This window comes from Hippoglossus stenolepis, chromosome 22 (genome assembly GCF_022539355.2).
Source record: "Hippoglossus stenolepis isolate QCI-W04-F060 chromosome 22, HSTE1.2, whole genome shotgun sequence".
Taxonomy (NCBI): Eukaryota; Metazoa; Chordata; class Actinopteri; order Pleuronectiformes; family Pleuronectidae; genus Hippoglossus; species Hippoglossus stenolepis.
This window is the reverse complement of record NC_061504.1, coordinates 17271880-17287697: the sequence shown is the minus strand read 5'-3', so window position 1 is coordinate 17287697 and position 15818 is coordinate 17271880. Positions and strand designations below refer to the sequence as shown.

The 15818-nt window shown below is 45.4% G+C and overlaps 2 protein-coding genes across 4 annotated transcripts; one reads left to right on the top strand and one right to left on the bottom strand.

Annotated features, from left to right (window-relative positions):
• Window positions 1-1376: 1376 nt before the first annotated feature.
• Window positions 1377-8962, top strand: c22h12orf56 (chromosome 22 C12orf56 homolog). Its single transcript, XM_035148124.2, has 14 exons — window positions 1377-1842; window positions 2966-3161; window positions 3396-3414; window positions 5059-5245; window positions 5386-5541; window positions 5722-5810; window positions 5987-6131; window positions 6255-6349; window positions 6466-6555; window positions 6642-6723; window positions 6800-6910; window positions 7085-7162; window positions 7238-7419; window positions 8032-8962. The coding sequence occupies exons 1-14, from the start codon at window positions 1591-1593 to the stop codon at window positions 8135-8137; spliced, it is 1788 nt and encodes a 595-aa protein (XP_035004015.2). The 5' UTR covers window positions 1377-1590; the 3' UTR covers window positions 8138-8962.
• LOC118101877 (peroxisomal succinyl-coenzyme A thioesterase) lies at window positions 7543-15146 on the bottom strand. 3 transcript variants are annotated; one of them, XM_035147915.2, is made up of 11 exons: window positions 14904-15146; window positions 10951-11156; window positions 10776-10875; window positions 10198-10382; window positions 9949-10112; window positions 9748-9867; window positions 9478-9554; window positions 9294-9387; window positions 8827-8907; window positions 8609-8750; window positions 7543-8387 (listed from the first exon to the last, which is right to left on the bottom strand). In XM_035147915.2, exons 2-11 carry the CDS (start codon window positions 11141-11143, stop codon window positions 8263-8265), a joined length of 1281 nt encoding a protein of 426 aa, XP_035003806.2. In that variant the 5' UTR covers window positions 11144-11156; window positions 14904-15146; the 3' UTR covers window positions 7543-8262. The 3 variants fall into 3 exon arrangements, with proteins under 3 accessions (XP_035003806.2, XP_035003804.2, XP_047194600.1); XM_035147913.2 differs by lacking the exon at window positions 14904-15146 and adding an exon at window positions 12157-12313; XM_047338644.1 differs by lacking the exon at window positions 14904-15146 and having other exon boundaries at window positions 10951-11170.
• Window positions 15147-15818: the final 672 nt, after the last annotated feature.

Sequence of the window (15818 nt, the reverse complement as noted above, 5' to 3'; positions counted from 1 at the left end):
TGAGAGGGGCCTTTACTTTCCTCACCATGACTCCATCATCTGATCGTAACTCTGTGTCGGTGCTGAGGGTGAAGATAGAACACACACACACACACACACACACACACAACAGCTGAATATCTGGAGTCCAGAGTTTTAACTGAGCTGCACAAGAGACGTTAGTGTGTAACACAACAACACGACCTCACAGCCGTCACACTGTGTTTGTGTTTGTGTGAGACGGCGTTCATCGTTTTTACAAAGCTCCCCTTCAAAGCTCTGTGTGTGTGTGTGTGTGTGTGTGTGTGTGTGTGTGTGTGTGTGTGTGTGTGTGTGTGTGTGTGTGTGTGTGTGTGTGTGTGTGTGTGTGTGTAGGAAGATGAGGAGGAGGAGGAGGAGGATGAAGCATCACATTTTCAACATTTTTCCAGGTTTTTCAACCACAACCAGATCAAACAATGATTTATTCATTTGTTGATTCTGCAGTGATTCAAATAAAAGTGTCTTCATAATAATAAATATGATCTAAATCTACAACGTGACACTGAGATTCATTTACATCTTCTATTGCATTTTAAAAAGGGCTAGTGAGATAATTTACACTCTACAGCCCTCTAGTGGTGGGACGTGGTAAATGCAACAACACTGATCTTAATACATTTTTATGATAAAATAAAAGAAGGATTCACACATATTTGTATTTGTTCTGATTTAAATTATAAAACCTGTCCACGACCTCTAAGAAAACATCTGTCTAACGTGTTCTGATGGAATGAAATGGGACTAGAATCTAGAACAATGTATTTATACTTTTACTACATGTAGACAATAGTTTTTCTGTACTTTTGCACAGTAAGATTTTAAATGCAGTACTCAACTTGTAGTGGAGTGTATTTTTTACGCTGTGGTGTTTTCACAGATCATTTCTGAGTAATGGAAATGACGAATCTGTGACACTGGAACCAGTTCATTTTTAACATCAGTCTGATTGTGTCTTCTCTGGTGATGAGACGTATCGGACACTGATTAAAAGCCCAGTGGGAAGAGACTGAGGACATCTCTTGATGGACAGATGCACAAAACTACGACAAAAAGACAGAAAATGACCCTTGGAAAAAACCAAATAACCACAAATGGACACACAAAATGAGTTTTTCCATCAAAAGGTGTCTCAGGAAAATGTCCAGACTTCAGTGAATCTCTGAAACAGCTGAAGAAACGTGAGCACAAAGAGAAAAGTTCACTTTTGAACCTTGTTTTACAACTTGTCTGTGTTATAACGGAGATTTAAAGGGGCCCGTCAACAGCCCCGGGGCCCCCTGAGAGCTTGATCCGGCCCTGCTCAGTGGAGCGCTTCTACATAATGAAAGAATCTTCTGGCCAATCACAGGCGTCCCTGCTCCCCATCAACCAATCAGAGCGCGGCATGAGTTTATATATGGGACAGCCGCATCTCACCTGCTCAGAGAGAAGAAGAAGTTAGTTAAAGAAGTTGTAGAAGCTTCATGTCCGGTGGATTTCCTCTCACTAACCGGATGGAGGCGGACAGCGGAGGAGCCTGACCTCCCTCCGGTGCCGGCCCCCCCCCGGTCCCCCCCCCGGGGCCTCGTCATGTCTCTGTCCGGCTCCGGGAGCCTCATCTCCCGCAGGAACATCAAGCTGGACTCGTTCCTGCAGCGGAGCATGGAGCGCGCCGTGCACGAGCGGGTGCGCGCCTCCGAGCCGTGCGTGGTGGTGTCGGACGCCTTCAACAAGGTGTACATGCACGCGGTGCTCAGCGACGAGCGCGTGTACCTCACCGAGCACGCGCCGCGCACGCTCACCGTGGCCGTCAGCTTCAGGCGCGTGCGCGGCATCGAAATGGTGAGTGAAACGATTTTTCACTTTTTCACTTGCGACGAGTTGATTGATAAAAAGTTCAATAAATGAATCAACTCAGTTTTTATTCAGGGATTGTGTTTAACTACATGGGCGGATCCACATCTGAAGAAGAGTCCAGGGGCTAGAAGTTGTTGTTGGGCCCCATCTGGCCCCCACTATCCAGACAGGGCTGCGTTCAGACCACACGTAGCAAAACGTTTATTTAAATGTAAACCGTGATGCGTCCACTATGATACACGTTGCAAATATGGCAGCAGTAAAAGGTCTTTCTTGCCGTTCTTGTGTCAAATGTCCTGTTTCGTCCAAAAGATACGACGCTTTCACTTCTGTTTACTAAACAAAAGAACGGCGTCCGAACCTGCTGCAGAGACGTGACAGTTGATCCGTGGACGACAGGACGACCCGGTCTTCACGGCCTCCGGCTGAGAATAGACTCGGCTTTCGAGCCATATTGACATAACGCTGCATAACCTGCGGATCAGTGTCCAGCCGGGCGGCCGACCCGGTGTGAGTCGGTGTGAGCCTCTAATTCTCACCGCATCATCTTGTTATGTCAAAGGTTTAACGTCGTCAATCTCATCTCCGTCAACTCGTCAGGTTACAGACTGTGTTGAACTGTGATGACCTCACTGTCCTTTGTATGGGAGTCAAGGGGTTTCCTGAATAGTCTACTAAATATATATATATATATTTATATATTTATATAATAAACTCTGAAGTGGACAGAGAAGCTGATTCTTTGTTTAATAGCTTTAAAAAAAAAAATGATTAAAAAAGTAAATAAAAGATGGACGACGATGTTTCCATCTCCTCCAAATTTCTATTTATATGCCTTGTCCAGTCGGGGGTGGGGGGGGGGGTGTCATAATGTCACATTTTCACTAAGTGATTTATCGTGGACAAAATAATTCTCTAAAACGATATTGTCGCGATATTAGAACCCAACGATTTATTGGTTGGTGGATTAAAAATCTGCCGATGTGAGACTTTAACAGACATATTGGTATCTGGGTTTATTTGTTTGTGTTTATTTTGTTTGATTAAATTATTAAAATTAATATGTTAGCATCGGATCTACCTGTCCGTCTCTGTTTCATCCCCACAGGTCAACGACCTCCCAGAATTCCTCAGTGGGCGGGACCGGGATCACTGCCAGCACATTCGAATCCTGTACGTCACCGACGAGCCTGCTACCAGGGCATTTGATTGGTTGAGGAGAGACAAGGGGGCGGGACTTCCTCTTGTAGCCCCCCCATCTCGTAGATCCAGTCACTGCCCGACGATAACACACAACTTAGAAGGTAAAACGTGTTTTTATACATGTTTGCACCGCCGGATATTTCCTTCAGGATCTGGTGGAGACCAAAAACTGAGCTAAAAGAAAAGTGAATACTTGACTTTTATAAACGTCAATTAAATCCTCGTGTTTCAGTTAAAATCAAAAAAACAAGAGAAGCTCAAGTGTTGTTTTATTTTCTTTACCTGAAATATTCACCTGTAACTTTAACCGTCCGGTTTCCTGTATCTTCCCACAGGAGGATATCCTGCAGAGAGGTGAGCGTTACACACACACACACACACACACACACACACACACACACACACACACACACACACACACACACACACACACACACACACACACTCTGGTTTGTCAGATGATCCTCGGATGGAAGTTGAGACGGCTGTGGTTGCTTTTACTTTTCACAGGAACATTCCACTAAAACATTTGTCTTGTTTCTAAAGTTTTAACTTCTGGAGCGTCGCAGTTTGGAGACAGTTGATGCTTTAAGTTGAAGATCCGTCATCCTAACTTGAATGTGTGTAACTTGAATGTGTGTAACTTGAATGTGTGTAACTCTGCGTCTGTCCTCACTCCCCCTGGTGGGAGTCGGGGAAACAGACAAACTGTGTGAGCAGTAAAAACTTTACAGCTGCAGGACGTCGACACTCGGACAGAAGGAAGTTTACAAGTTCACATACCTGCATTTATATACAGAGACGTTCCAGAGGACACTTGTCTCCTGGAAACACTTCAGAAATACTTCATGTACACTTTACACTGCAGTTCGGTTCAAATCAACCGTTTATAGAAGTGTAGCTTCAGGATGAATCTGTAAATCATCTCAGAGGATTTGAACCCACGTTGCTGCAGAGGAGCTTCACGTCAGCGGAGGAAGTCCGACCTGCGTCCGTGTCCAATCCCTGTGTCCTGAGCCTCCTCAGTGGGTCAGGTAGCTCATGACTTATTCACTCCAGAGAGACGAGGTTCACCTCAGTTCACCGGCGGCTCATTAACATCCACCACTGAGCCGCAGAAACAAGAAAGAGGAGATTTCTTCAGCTGACGTTCAAACTGAAACCGAGGAGTCCAACGTCTCTGCAGCTTTATTGGTTCTCGTGTCTGTGTGTCCAGACAGGAAGTGACTTTATGTGCAAAGGGTTTTAAAACACAACAGCATGTGAAGCTCAGTGAGAGATTCAGCTGCAGACAAACTTCAGAGTTGATGACTTCTATCAGGACGGAGAAAAGACGTGAATGTGTTTTATTGTTGGGATTCATTTTTTGTGATTTATTCTAATTTAAAAGATATAAAGACACAAAGAGACACACCCCGTCCATCCTATTCTAATCATTAGCTGACTGCTACAGGACGTTGTTGTATAAAACCCTCGAGGTTCACACGCAGCGACACAGTGTGACTTCCTGCTCTTCAGCTGCAGTTACAGTGAAGTGTTGCTTTGAGTCGTGTGTCTGAAAACGTCCCGTGTGCATCAGTGTGAGGAGGCTGTCGTTGCCTGGCAACAGGGTCCGTTCACACTTCAGTGACAAAGTGCTGTAAAACTGATGCTAACAGCGGAAAGTGTTAACGACGTCTCCTGCAGATGTGTCGCCCTGGGAGGTCATTACACACACACACACACACACACACACACACACACACACACAGAACTAATGACTGGTCTCTGGAGCTTCACTTCCAGTGACAGTTCAAGTCTCCAGCTGCGTCGCTCCGTTCACAGCATCATTATTCACACGTTTATGAAAGTGATAACACGTCGGTGTCGTGTGGTTTCTTCAGGTTTCTTCAGGTTTCTTCAGGTTTCTTCAGGTTTCATTGTTTCTGGTCTCGACCGACAGAAAACATCCGTCTAACAATGAGTAAAGTTTAATTTCACTGTTTCTGTCTCTGTCAGGAACCACAGTGACCGGAGGACAGAGGAGGTCCGCATGTTGAAGCCCAGCCGCTCTGCTTCCTGTCCGAACCCCGACACTCTGGGGCTCCTCAGGGTCCCGCACCCCCCCACCCAGCCCCCTCTCCACCCCCCCACCACCTCCTCGTCGCCCTCAGAGCGAAGCCTGAAGACCCTCCAGAGCCGTCAGGTACAGATGAGAGGGAGCTGCAAACTGCTGGAGGCTCATAGAACCGAGGACATGATTATTATCAGTTTTTAGTCAGCGATGAGTTTATGAATCAATGAGTTGACACGTGCGCTTCTGACCGTGTTGCCACGGTGACTCAGGTTCCGAGGAGGATGGGCTCGGTTCTGTCTCGCCTGCTGAGAAGAGGCTGCGTGGGGGGCGGAGAGCAGAGGGAGGCGGAGCTGCATCTTTACGCCGTCTCTCAGACGTCCCGACTTCACCTGCATCTGCAGAGCGCGTGGAGCAGTTTCATCATCGTGAGTCATTCTCACTCTGATCGAATATCAAAGTGTTTGATTACTGGAGGTCCACAGACGTACTTTCTTTTGACAGTGAACTTCACAGGGACTATTTTCAGCAGCAGAATAATCTACTTTGGTGTTTGATAATTTAGTTTCTGTTCTTTTCAAAATGTATATATGTGTGTGTGTGTTCAGAGGTCGACTCTGTTGTTGGACCCGCTCTACAGAAGAAAGTGCAGCTCGTCATCTGACTCGACTCCTGGAAAACGACCTCCTGTCATCAGGTAACAAACTGTGACGCACAATGATGTTTCTGTTTATCATTTGTTTGTCTCTGCACCAGCGACACCTAGTGGCCGGAGGCTTTATGTTTTCAGGTTGTCCATCTGTACCCTTCTTGTGATTTGGTACAAACGGTCGATTTAAATTGTGTGTGTGTCTGTGTTTGTGTGTGTCGCAGCTGGGAGCGGACGGCTCACCTGTTTGCTCAGCTGACGTCTGAGCTGCTGCAGGACGGGATCGATGAGGAGAGTTTGTATCTGCTGCTGCAGGAGCTGAACGTCGCCGCTCAGCGCAACGTGGCTCTGCGCCGACTCTTCTGGAGGGTGAGAGGTTTACTGGGCCTCACGGGAGTGAGGTCTGAAAACTTCAGGATAATGTCTGGATTTACAAAAGGAAATTAATCTGTCAGGTCTCAATGTTCGCTTTTGTGTTTTTGTGTGTTTCAGTCCAGTGAGTTGTGTGTTTTCCTGGTTCAGACTCTGGAGGAGTCTCTTCACGGCCGTCAGAGCCTCAGTGGAGTCTACACAGCAGATCAGCTCCTGTAAGCTTCACTGTGTGTGTCTGTGTGTGTGTGCGTGTGTGTGTGTGTGTGGTGTGTGTGTGTGTGTGTGTGTGTGCAGTCAATAAGCTGCTCTGACGCTGTGTGTCTCTCCTCAGGCTGAGCACCGTGGTCGTGGAGACGCTCGCCGTCATGTTCAGGGAGACGCAGGCAGAAGCAGCCAGACTGAACCTGCTCTCTGCCAGAAAGTAAACTCCTCGTCCGTCATCTAATGAAAAAACTTCAACATAATGAGACGAGCTCAGTGATTTAAAACGATCTCTTGTCTCTGCAGAGGCGCCCTGACCTCCAGGATCCTGCTCGCCCTGATCTGTGATCCACTGACGCAGGGCAGAGCGTTCCTGATGGACTCTGAGGTGAGCGGCTCTCTGCTGACGTCACAGGATTCTTTGAACTCTTATTTGAAATGACGGTCGTCTCTGTCTGGGTCAGATTCAGGTCTTACTGTCAGAGTACCTGGACGCCGCCTGCTCGCTGCTCTTTGAGCTGCTGCTGCTCGGCCACGAGGCGACTTCTGCTCCTGTTTACACCAAGTGTCTCCGGGTGAGAATCCACTTCTCTTCGATATAAAGACCAGTGAAAGAATGTTGAACTAATATATCAACGTAGGAAGAGGCCAAAGTTAACAGAGCTGCCGAGGAGCTGTCTCCAGTGAGGTGACAGGTTCGAGGACATTTTCATGTGATGTATAATTAACTGTTCCTTGTTGTGTTTCAGAGCAGCGGGTGTTTCTCTGCAGACGCCCTCCTCTCTGTTGATTGGCTCCTGCGAGTCGTGCAGCCTCATCCTCACCTGGTAAAGACGAAGACGAGGATCCTGACGACAGATCTCAGTGTGACCCTCTGACCTTCGTCTGTTCTCCGTCCGCAGCTCTGCTTCATCACCCACCAGGCCCAGCAGGTGGTGCTGGTTCTGTCCGACCTGCAGGAGTCGGCCCTCGGTCCTGTCCAGGCCGTGCTGTTGTTCCAGCGCTGTCGCCTCCTGCTGGCCTGTCTGCAGCACAGCAGCCTGCTGGCTCAGCACCTTCGCTCTCACATGAGAGAAGAGTTCAGGTTCGTTCTGCGTCTCTGGGTTCGAGACCCGATTTTACAGCGTGACGGAAGTAGGCACATTTATCAACACCCTCCAACCAGGAAGTCAAAACTACTATAAAATAAAAGTTCCTTTCAGTAATGCATCTTTTAGTTACATATTTATTTAAGTTCCCAAACACACATGAAGATGTTGAACAGAAAATAAATAAAACACACAGATGGTCTCGAATTTTCAATACAACATAAATATACATTCAAAACCTATAAATCTTTATGTGAAGTTGGAATGAACAGAACAATAAACCAAGCCATCGACCCTCCCAACAGACCGGGAGGACTCGGGTTCAGTTACACAACATGTGATCGGACACAATCAGCTGTGATTATTGTGTTGGAGCTTTGCTGGGAAATCAAGTCCCAGCTGCAAATCAAGCAGAATATTAAACAATCATATTATTAAGGCCTTAACATACACTGAAGAAATTGTATAAAGTTTAATCAGATTATAATCACGACTTCAGTTAATCAGGAAATACTGTTGTCATCTTATTCAGATTGTTGTCTTGATCAGGTTAATATCAGAATATCGGTGTCCATGGCAACGTGTCTCTGACAGTTTGGTCCCCGCAGGTACTTGGTGAAGACGCCGTGTGCTGCGGAGAAGCTGCCGCCTCGTTATCCAATCAGCGGACAGACGGCCCGAGAGGTGGAGCTCCTGCTGACGCTGCTCAGATGATTTTCACACAGAGAGAAGACGGACTTTCACAGTTTGTGCCTTTGATTATACAAAAGATGAATCATCAGATTTAGAAAGTCACTGTGGTCAATCACGACCTGGTCGTCTTTCCCAGAAGTCTTTGCTCACAGCTTGGCTCTGGGACTGGCGTCGCCGTAGAGATGCAGCTGCAGAAAAGCCAACATCCTCCTCCAGGAGTCTTCCTGAGCGTCGGAGTGGGGTTTGGTTTTCCCCCCCCACAACAAGATCACTGCAACACAGCAGATTGTTCCACCACATGAAATGATTCCCTCACACAGTGAAGCTACTGAAGATCATCTGTAGGACTTTACCAGATGTTTAAAGCCGAAGTATTTCACATCAAAGATGTTGATGAAAACTAATGAGACAAAAAAGAGTGAAAAGCTAATTCCCACAATATCTATAATAGATGATATTTAGTTTCCATCTTTAAATCGTTGCTGAACTCACCTTTTTCTCTCTTGCTGTGCAATATAAAGTTGGTGGCTCTGAAGTGGGGGGAGAACGGCGGCTCGATCAGGTGACCGGCGTCGGGGTAGTCCAGTCTGGTCAGCAGGTGCTCGTTACCGGCCGCACGCATCAGCTGCGAGATCTGAGGATCACAACGTGAAGTCAAGAGGACGAAAAACCGTCCAGTGAGGTTCTGTGTGTGTGTTTCATGAACTCACGTCCTCAGCCACCTCCGGCGCCGGTACGTTCTGATCATCGGCTCCACTGACCAGCATCACCGGACACTGGATTTTACCCATCTAGCACAGAACAGATGTGTAAATACAATACAATAAAATATAAATAATGAAATTATTTTATACCAAAATAGTCAGATCTTCTTTTAAACTGTTGTACTTGAGGGGAGACGGCTTTAAAACGCTCATGTACTGCAGCCAGCCACCAGGGGGCGATGGGGACGCTTTAGCTTTAATTTGGGGAGCCGACATGTCGTCCATCTTTATTTACAGTCGACTGTCACACAAGGTCAACGGACTGAATTAGCTTCTCTTGTGTGTTTGCATCATAGACGGTAAATAAAGATGGACGACGTGACCGCTCCAAAAAGTGGAGCCAACTCGTCTTGATCGCCCCCTGGTGGCGGTTTCAGTTTCATCCTCGTGTTGTTTGTGCAGCTTGTACTTACGTTCAATTTTCCCGAGGCCCCTTTCAAATATTGGAGCCCTATATCTCTCCATATGTGACAGTTGTTCTCGTCCACACGGCCCTGGTCTAAAGTCCTGTCGACACACGTCATCGTCTGCGTGAGTCCAACAGTAAATAAACGTTTTCATGTTGCGAGTTCATGTTCCCGACAGAATGATACTTACTCTTCGATCTTGGCATGACCTCCGCTGAAGGAGCTCCCGAAGTAGTGGGTGCCGCTGACGCAAACACAGCAACGAGGCTGGAACACAAAGAAACGGGGTGAAGACAGATGGTCGATCTTTGTTCCGCAGGTTTACATCCTAGTGATCTTAAATCAAATGCTGCCGCACATTCATCCAGGATTTCAAACAGAAAATGAAAAGCAATAAGAAACCTTCCAACTCTGAGCCCGACATCATCACGCACATATGTAATTTGCGTCGGACACTTACTTGGACCACTTGGCTCTCAGCTGCTAACAACATGGTGACGCTGGAGCCGAGGGAGAGACCGAACAGCCCGACTCGGTCCGGCATCACCTGAGGATGATCCCTGACGATGTTAAACGCCTTCTGTTCACAGGGGGACGGAAGTTCAGTTCAGCCAAGTTCTTTAAAACCCACTTTTATATCATCAGAAAAAATAAAACAAACCTCAAAATAGTTTAACTCCAGCTCCGCTGACGACAGCTCGCCAGGTTTGAAATACTCCAGCGCCAGAGAAGCGAAACCTCGGGACGCCAACAAGGCCGAGCGATACTCCAGCAGCCCGCCGCCGCCCCCCCACATGTCCACCAGCCCGGGGAAGGGTCCTGGACCTGAGGGGAGGAGATCCAGATGTTTCTCATAACAACCATCGGTACATAACCACTACAACCAGGTACTTGTCCAGCTGTGTCTCACCTGGAGGAATAAACATCGTCCCCCGCACGCCGTTCTCATCGATTTCGATCCTGTGGACGCCAGGAGCCATGTACCACCTCTCTGTGAGCACCGACGCCAGAGGAGTCTGGTCCCTGAAGTCCCCGTGTCCCCCGTGGACCGAGATGTGCACCAGCATGGGGGTGGAGACGTTCCTCTTTCTTAACCTGACGAGAAGAGAACACGAGACTGTTCCACATTTTTACATTCGACCCAGTTATGACACAGAGAAAGAAAAAGATCTCTCTAGTCTTTCATACATTTCCACGTTTAAGACTTCGTCCAGATTGATGAGTTAAATCCTAGACTGGAAATTGAAATCTCCCTTTGTGGTTTAATCTCGTACGTTTAATGTTTACAGCTGTTTCTTTATATTTATAACAGTTGAGTTTGCTGCATCATGGAGCCTCAAACTAAACTAGAATAACTGATGTTGCTTTAAATTCCCTCGTTATGAACACTCGTCTAACTGATGCTGATGCAGGTGAATTAAAGTCTGATCAACTTGTGGACAACTCATCTCCGTCTTTTTGATTTTGTGAAGCTGCAGATTTAGTTACCTGAGGCCCGTGCGGCTTCCTGGGACGGGACGCATGCTCCACAACAAACCCATGGCTTCTTTTCCTGTGTACGTGCCCCCGAAACTCAGGTCGTCTGAAACTGCAGAAACAAGAAAGTGTCAACAACATTTGACCCCGTTTGACACAGCGAAGTTTCAGGACGACCAGAACCCACCAGACACCGTCCCCCTGGGGCTGCTGATGTAGTGTCCGTACGCCTCCCAGTAGTCCCGGTCCTCGGAGTGGTGCAGGGCGCGGACTGTCACCGGAGAACCAGGAGGCAGATTCTCCACCAGCACCTTGAACGTCTCATCCATCAGAGCCCGGGTGGGGACGACGGAGATGATCGGGGGGACAGTCTGAGACATGATGGACAAGCGTCTGTGGACAAACATAAAACACACAATGATCGAAACTAAAGAAGAAGAAGATCAAAAATCAGAGTGACCACGGTTCATTCTGGACTGAACTCAGACACAATAATAATATTTATAGGGACAAACTCTTATATTCGAAGAAATGCTGAGACCTGCAGGGAAATTAACAGTAACATCAACAAGGTGAAATATAAATAATATGATCATTTCATATATCAACAGAAATATCCTCTGATATTCTGGAATTTATTATTGAGTATTTGGGCTTTTTTTGTCCTATTATGCACAAACGATTGTTTTGTTTACTTATATTTCTGACAGAATAAGAGTCAAAGTATTAACATGAATCAGGAATTCTTTCAGAGTAAAATAACATTTATTGAATTAAAACCAAGCGACGATAAAAAGCAAATATGTAAATATTGTAAAGTACGTATATAGATTAACAAGGCATCGAACTTATTTTTAAAATTGAAAACAGTTAAACTCTATTAAATGTTATTCAGTATCTTTTAGTCTGTATTAAGTTGTACAGTTGTGTACTTTATGTGCTCTGTTCTGTGTAGAGACACTTTTTTAACTTTATATAAGTTTTAAACAATTTCTAATTCAATAAAGAGAAAAATTTTATTTGCACCATGGAAACCAACACAACTCATTTCTTTACGACACTTGGTTCCTCTTTGCGGCATCCCCGTGAACGCGCCCGCAGCCGTAAATCAAAACCTTTTTGTTTAGTCTGTGGTCGAAACCAGTTCTGACGCTTTTCACAATGTATGTTTTCCAAATCACAACAGATTTCACACTGATTTCACACTGATTTATGTGAAAACTGACGCAGAAAACTCGTGTGAACGCTTAAACTCGGTTTTTATCGTAGTTTGGAAACTACGCAGAAGCTGAAACTTCGTTAAACATCGCGAGGAAGTGAGTTTACGTCAGTTCATCTGTACATTTACAGGTTTTTAAGTCTGTACGTGAACTCATCACCGCGCTGAACTCACCAGCAGCTCCGGGGCCGCGTTGCGTTCACGGCCCGCGGGTTAAAAACACGGAACCATCACGTTGAACAAGAGGAAACGAAGGGAAACGTTTGTTAAAGGTTCGAACATGAGCGGGGACATGTTCGGAGACATGTTCGAACAAAGGTCGAACAAAAACATCCGGACGGTCCGTGACGTCATCTCAGAGGCGCGTCACCGCCGCCTGCTGGACCGGAGTGTGGCGCGGTAATATGTGATGTATTATTACCAAGTATTAAAGGCAATGCTATTACAAGTTGTGCAAGTAGTATTAGTATTAAAAACATCACAGTTAAAAGTAGTAAACGTAGTAGTAAAAGTACTGCTTTGAGTAGTATCAGTAAGTATTAAAAGTAACGCTTACAAATTGTACTTGCACAACTTTTAAGTATTCTCAGTTAATATTTAAAATACTGCTTCATTTTACTGTATAAAGCTCTGATTCATTCATACTTCTGGAGTTGTTGTCCTCAGTCCAGCAGCTGGATGCATGAATATGTGTTTAGACCAAAGAGTGAAACACAGTCAGGGTTTAGTTTATCATTTACACTCCTGGTTCATTCTGGTTTTCATTCTCACGCTCTGCAACAAATCTCCTGTTTAGAAACAAATACAAACTCCAGCTGCGAGTGAAAAGAAAGAAAGAAAGAAAGAAAGAAAGAAAATGATTTCAAGGAGTCACACTCACGTTTGTCGTCAGAGGTTCACGACCTGAGCTCAGAGCAGAGAACTGGACTTTATTCTGAGGAAGGACTGTGAGAAACAAAGCTGCTGGAGGCCGAGTGTCACGTGATGAATTTAAATATCACACTGAATGGATCCTGGACTGAGTCTCAACAGGATGTGGAATCGAACCCTTGTTTTTAATAGATTATAATTCACGAGATGTGTGATAGATGTGACCACAGTAACTTTATCGTTCTCTAATGTTTATGTTTTATATTTATTTAAAAAGTGTTGAACATGTGACTATTCTGACATTTAAAATCCCATATTTGTCTGTATACATTAAAAACATATCGGCTACAATGAGTTTTGTTTGCTCATATGTTGATATTCACGTGTGTGGACATTGGAAGTGGGTCAGAGGTGCAGGAGTAAAGTCCTCCTGGAGACAGGCGAGCAAGAAAATCACCTTTTAGCAAACATGTGGCCGTTCTTCATTTTCCCTCTTTAATCACATATCCTTTACAAATATATCACATATCTAATGTGTGTTTTTTCTACGTATATATTTTATGTTCTAATCTGCTAATTTGAGAGATGTGAGATTATGACGTTTATTTCATATTTTCAGTTGTTTGTTTTTATTTGCGTTGGCAGTTTGAAACCTTTTGTAAAGTGTCTTCAACATCATTTTTACTCCTCACGTTTTTAATTTACTGTAAATGTTCATCAAGTGCTGCAGTTGCACCATTTGACCAGTGGAGGACGTCATAAACCACATCCACACTCAGAGAATCACTTCAGTTATCAGTAGGAAATTCCTCAAAGGAACATTAACTCTCATGAACGTCAGCACCTACACATCATACTCTACTATTCAGCACATTAATCTAGGAGCATTTATAAAAATCATTTTATCATCATGTTTTCTTTTGGAACTTTTGTTCAGGAACATTTCATCACTGATGTTTGTGGCACTTTTGTAAATCTGGGAGCTTTTGGCTTCATCTGCTCGAGCTCCTTTAATCTCCTCTGATTTGACCTTATCAGTCGTAATGTTTAACTCTCTGGATCCAGTCAGCATCAGTCCACTCACACATGAACCCAGTACAGACACAACACACTGTCAATCTATCTGTTATCTGCCTTTGACTCCAGCTGACGTCCTGGAGGAGAACATCACATTTTTAAAACAAACTGTTCATAGTTTAGTTTTAACCTCGGCTGTGGACCGATTGTTTCCCTTGTTGGCAAATTCACATCAATTCGAAAAAGATAAAAACCTTCACTCTTTAAACTCTGCTGCAGCATCAGAGCTTCAGAGTTACACTTTATTACATCAGTGGTGGAAAACTTTTCAAGGATTTTCATTGAAGACACTGAAAGTATTTCATCCAATTAGCGAAAAGTACAACACGGCGCCATGAGCACGACAGAACCTTTGTTTCCCGACGGAGACGAGCTCCCGACCAAACTGCAGATTACACCAAGGTCAGCCTGCGCCCTGCTCTTCAGGGTGGGATCAGGTGCTGGCTACTGCCCCCTTCCTTTAGGGGCAGTGGGATTCAACAAACACACACACAGTCTTTCTCTAATCTCTGGACACAGGCTCCCAGCCTAAACTGCAGATTACACCGAGGTCAGGGTGGAACCAGGTGGCGGCTGCTGCCTCCGCCGTGCACAACCTGACGTCCCTCGAAACTCACCGGCCGCTGGTAAACACATCCAGTACAGACTAAATACACAAAATCCAATTTTCCCTACAGCTCAGTTCACTTCCTCCTATTTCTGCTCATTCAGTTTGGATTCAAAGAAATCAATTTCGATTTGACTCTCACTGGGAGACCAGCTCAGCTGACTTCCTTCTATTTCCACTTATTCAGTTTGGATTCCCCCACACACACACACACACACACACACACACACACACACACACACACACACACACACAGGCCTTTGATTGTTTTTTACAGTCAAATAGCAGAAACTGTTTCTTTATGATCTCGTCAAGCTCGGACACTTTGAGGCAAAAACAAAAGAATAACTCTAAAGTTCCAACTCACCGGCTCTTCGCTGCGTTTCAGATCCTGTTCGTGACTTTGCTGATTTGTGATGGAAGTTTCCTGGAAGCCGGTGGAAGGAGAACTCAGGCAGCAGCTGATGAGCAGGAGAGATTGTTGAAGACTTGATGAATCAAGGAGACCAGAATATAATATACCAACGCTGTCACCCCCCCCTAGTCTGAAGATGTCTCCCACAGCTCCTGATTATATGTCCCTCACCCTGCGTCACCCGTTCAGACAGCACGTGCATGAAAGGCTGGAGCTGCCGTCACTCTCTAAGTTACATGGAGGTGATCGCTTCCTATTGGACAGTTCAGCCTGAATCACATCGTGTTCTTACGTCTTGTTACTGATATAATTTAGAAAAGAGTTACTTCCTCTTCCTGAGCGTAGACACAACAATGTTCAGCTGCTTGGTTCTTTATCTGTAACCTGACCTCGGCTGCTGCTTGGAGAGGAAGGAGTGTTGGAATGAGACGGGCTCCTTTCACTCATAACTATATTACACATACAGTATATATATATATATATATATATAATATATATCATAGACTGTTTAGATCGACGACATGACAACAAAAGTGAAGCCAAATAATCTTGATCACCCCCTAGTGGCTGGACGCAGACAAAACTAAGTACACGTCAAATAAATGTTCATTTTATGTATCTATCTTTCCAAACGTCTCAATGTGACACCTGCAGAAGAGAAGGTGAAGAATCCCTGATCCGCTCCTCGGAGCTGGAGCCTGGTTGATGGAGACGCAGACGGTTCAGCGCCCACACAGGAAGCAGCCGCCTCCCATCACTTTGCTCTGATCAGATCGTGTGGGCAACTTCCCACTGGAGCGTTTGTGGCGGCTGTCAGATAAGGTTCAGTTCACAGGGCGTCATGAAGGAGAAGGTAGAGATCTGGAT

Bases quoted from the DNA above. Each gene is read 5' to 3' on its own strand.
- c22h12orf56 (XM_035148124.2), top strand. From the start codon at position 1,591: ATGTCTCTGTCCGGCTCCGGGAGCCTCATCTCCCGCAGGAACATCAAG. The intron at 1,843-2,965 runs GTGAGTGAAACG...TCATCCCCACAG, and splicing joins GCGTGCGCGGCATCGAAATG to GTCAACGACCTCCCAGAATT. The intron at 5,542-5,721 runs GTGAGTCATTCT...GTGTGTGTTCAG, and splicing joins CGTGGAGCAGTTTCATCATC to AGGTCGACTCTGTTGTTGGA.
- LOC118101877 (XM_047338644.1), bottom strand. From the start codon at position 11,170: ATGTTTGTCCACAGACGCTTGTCCATCATGTCTCAGACTGTCCCCCCG. The intron at 9,555-9,747 runs GTAAGTGTCCGA...TTTGTGTTCCAG, and splicing joins CTGAGAGCCAAGTGGTCCAA to CCTCGTTGCTGTGTTTGCGT. The intron at 8,388-8,608 runs GTGAGTTCAGCA...GCTGTGTTGCAG, and splicing joins GCACAGCAAGAGAGAAAAAG to TGATCTTGTTGTGGGGGGGG.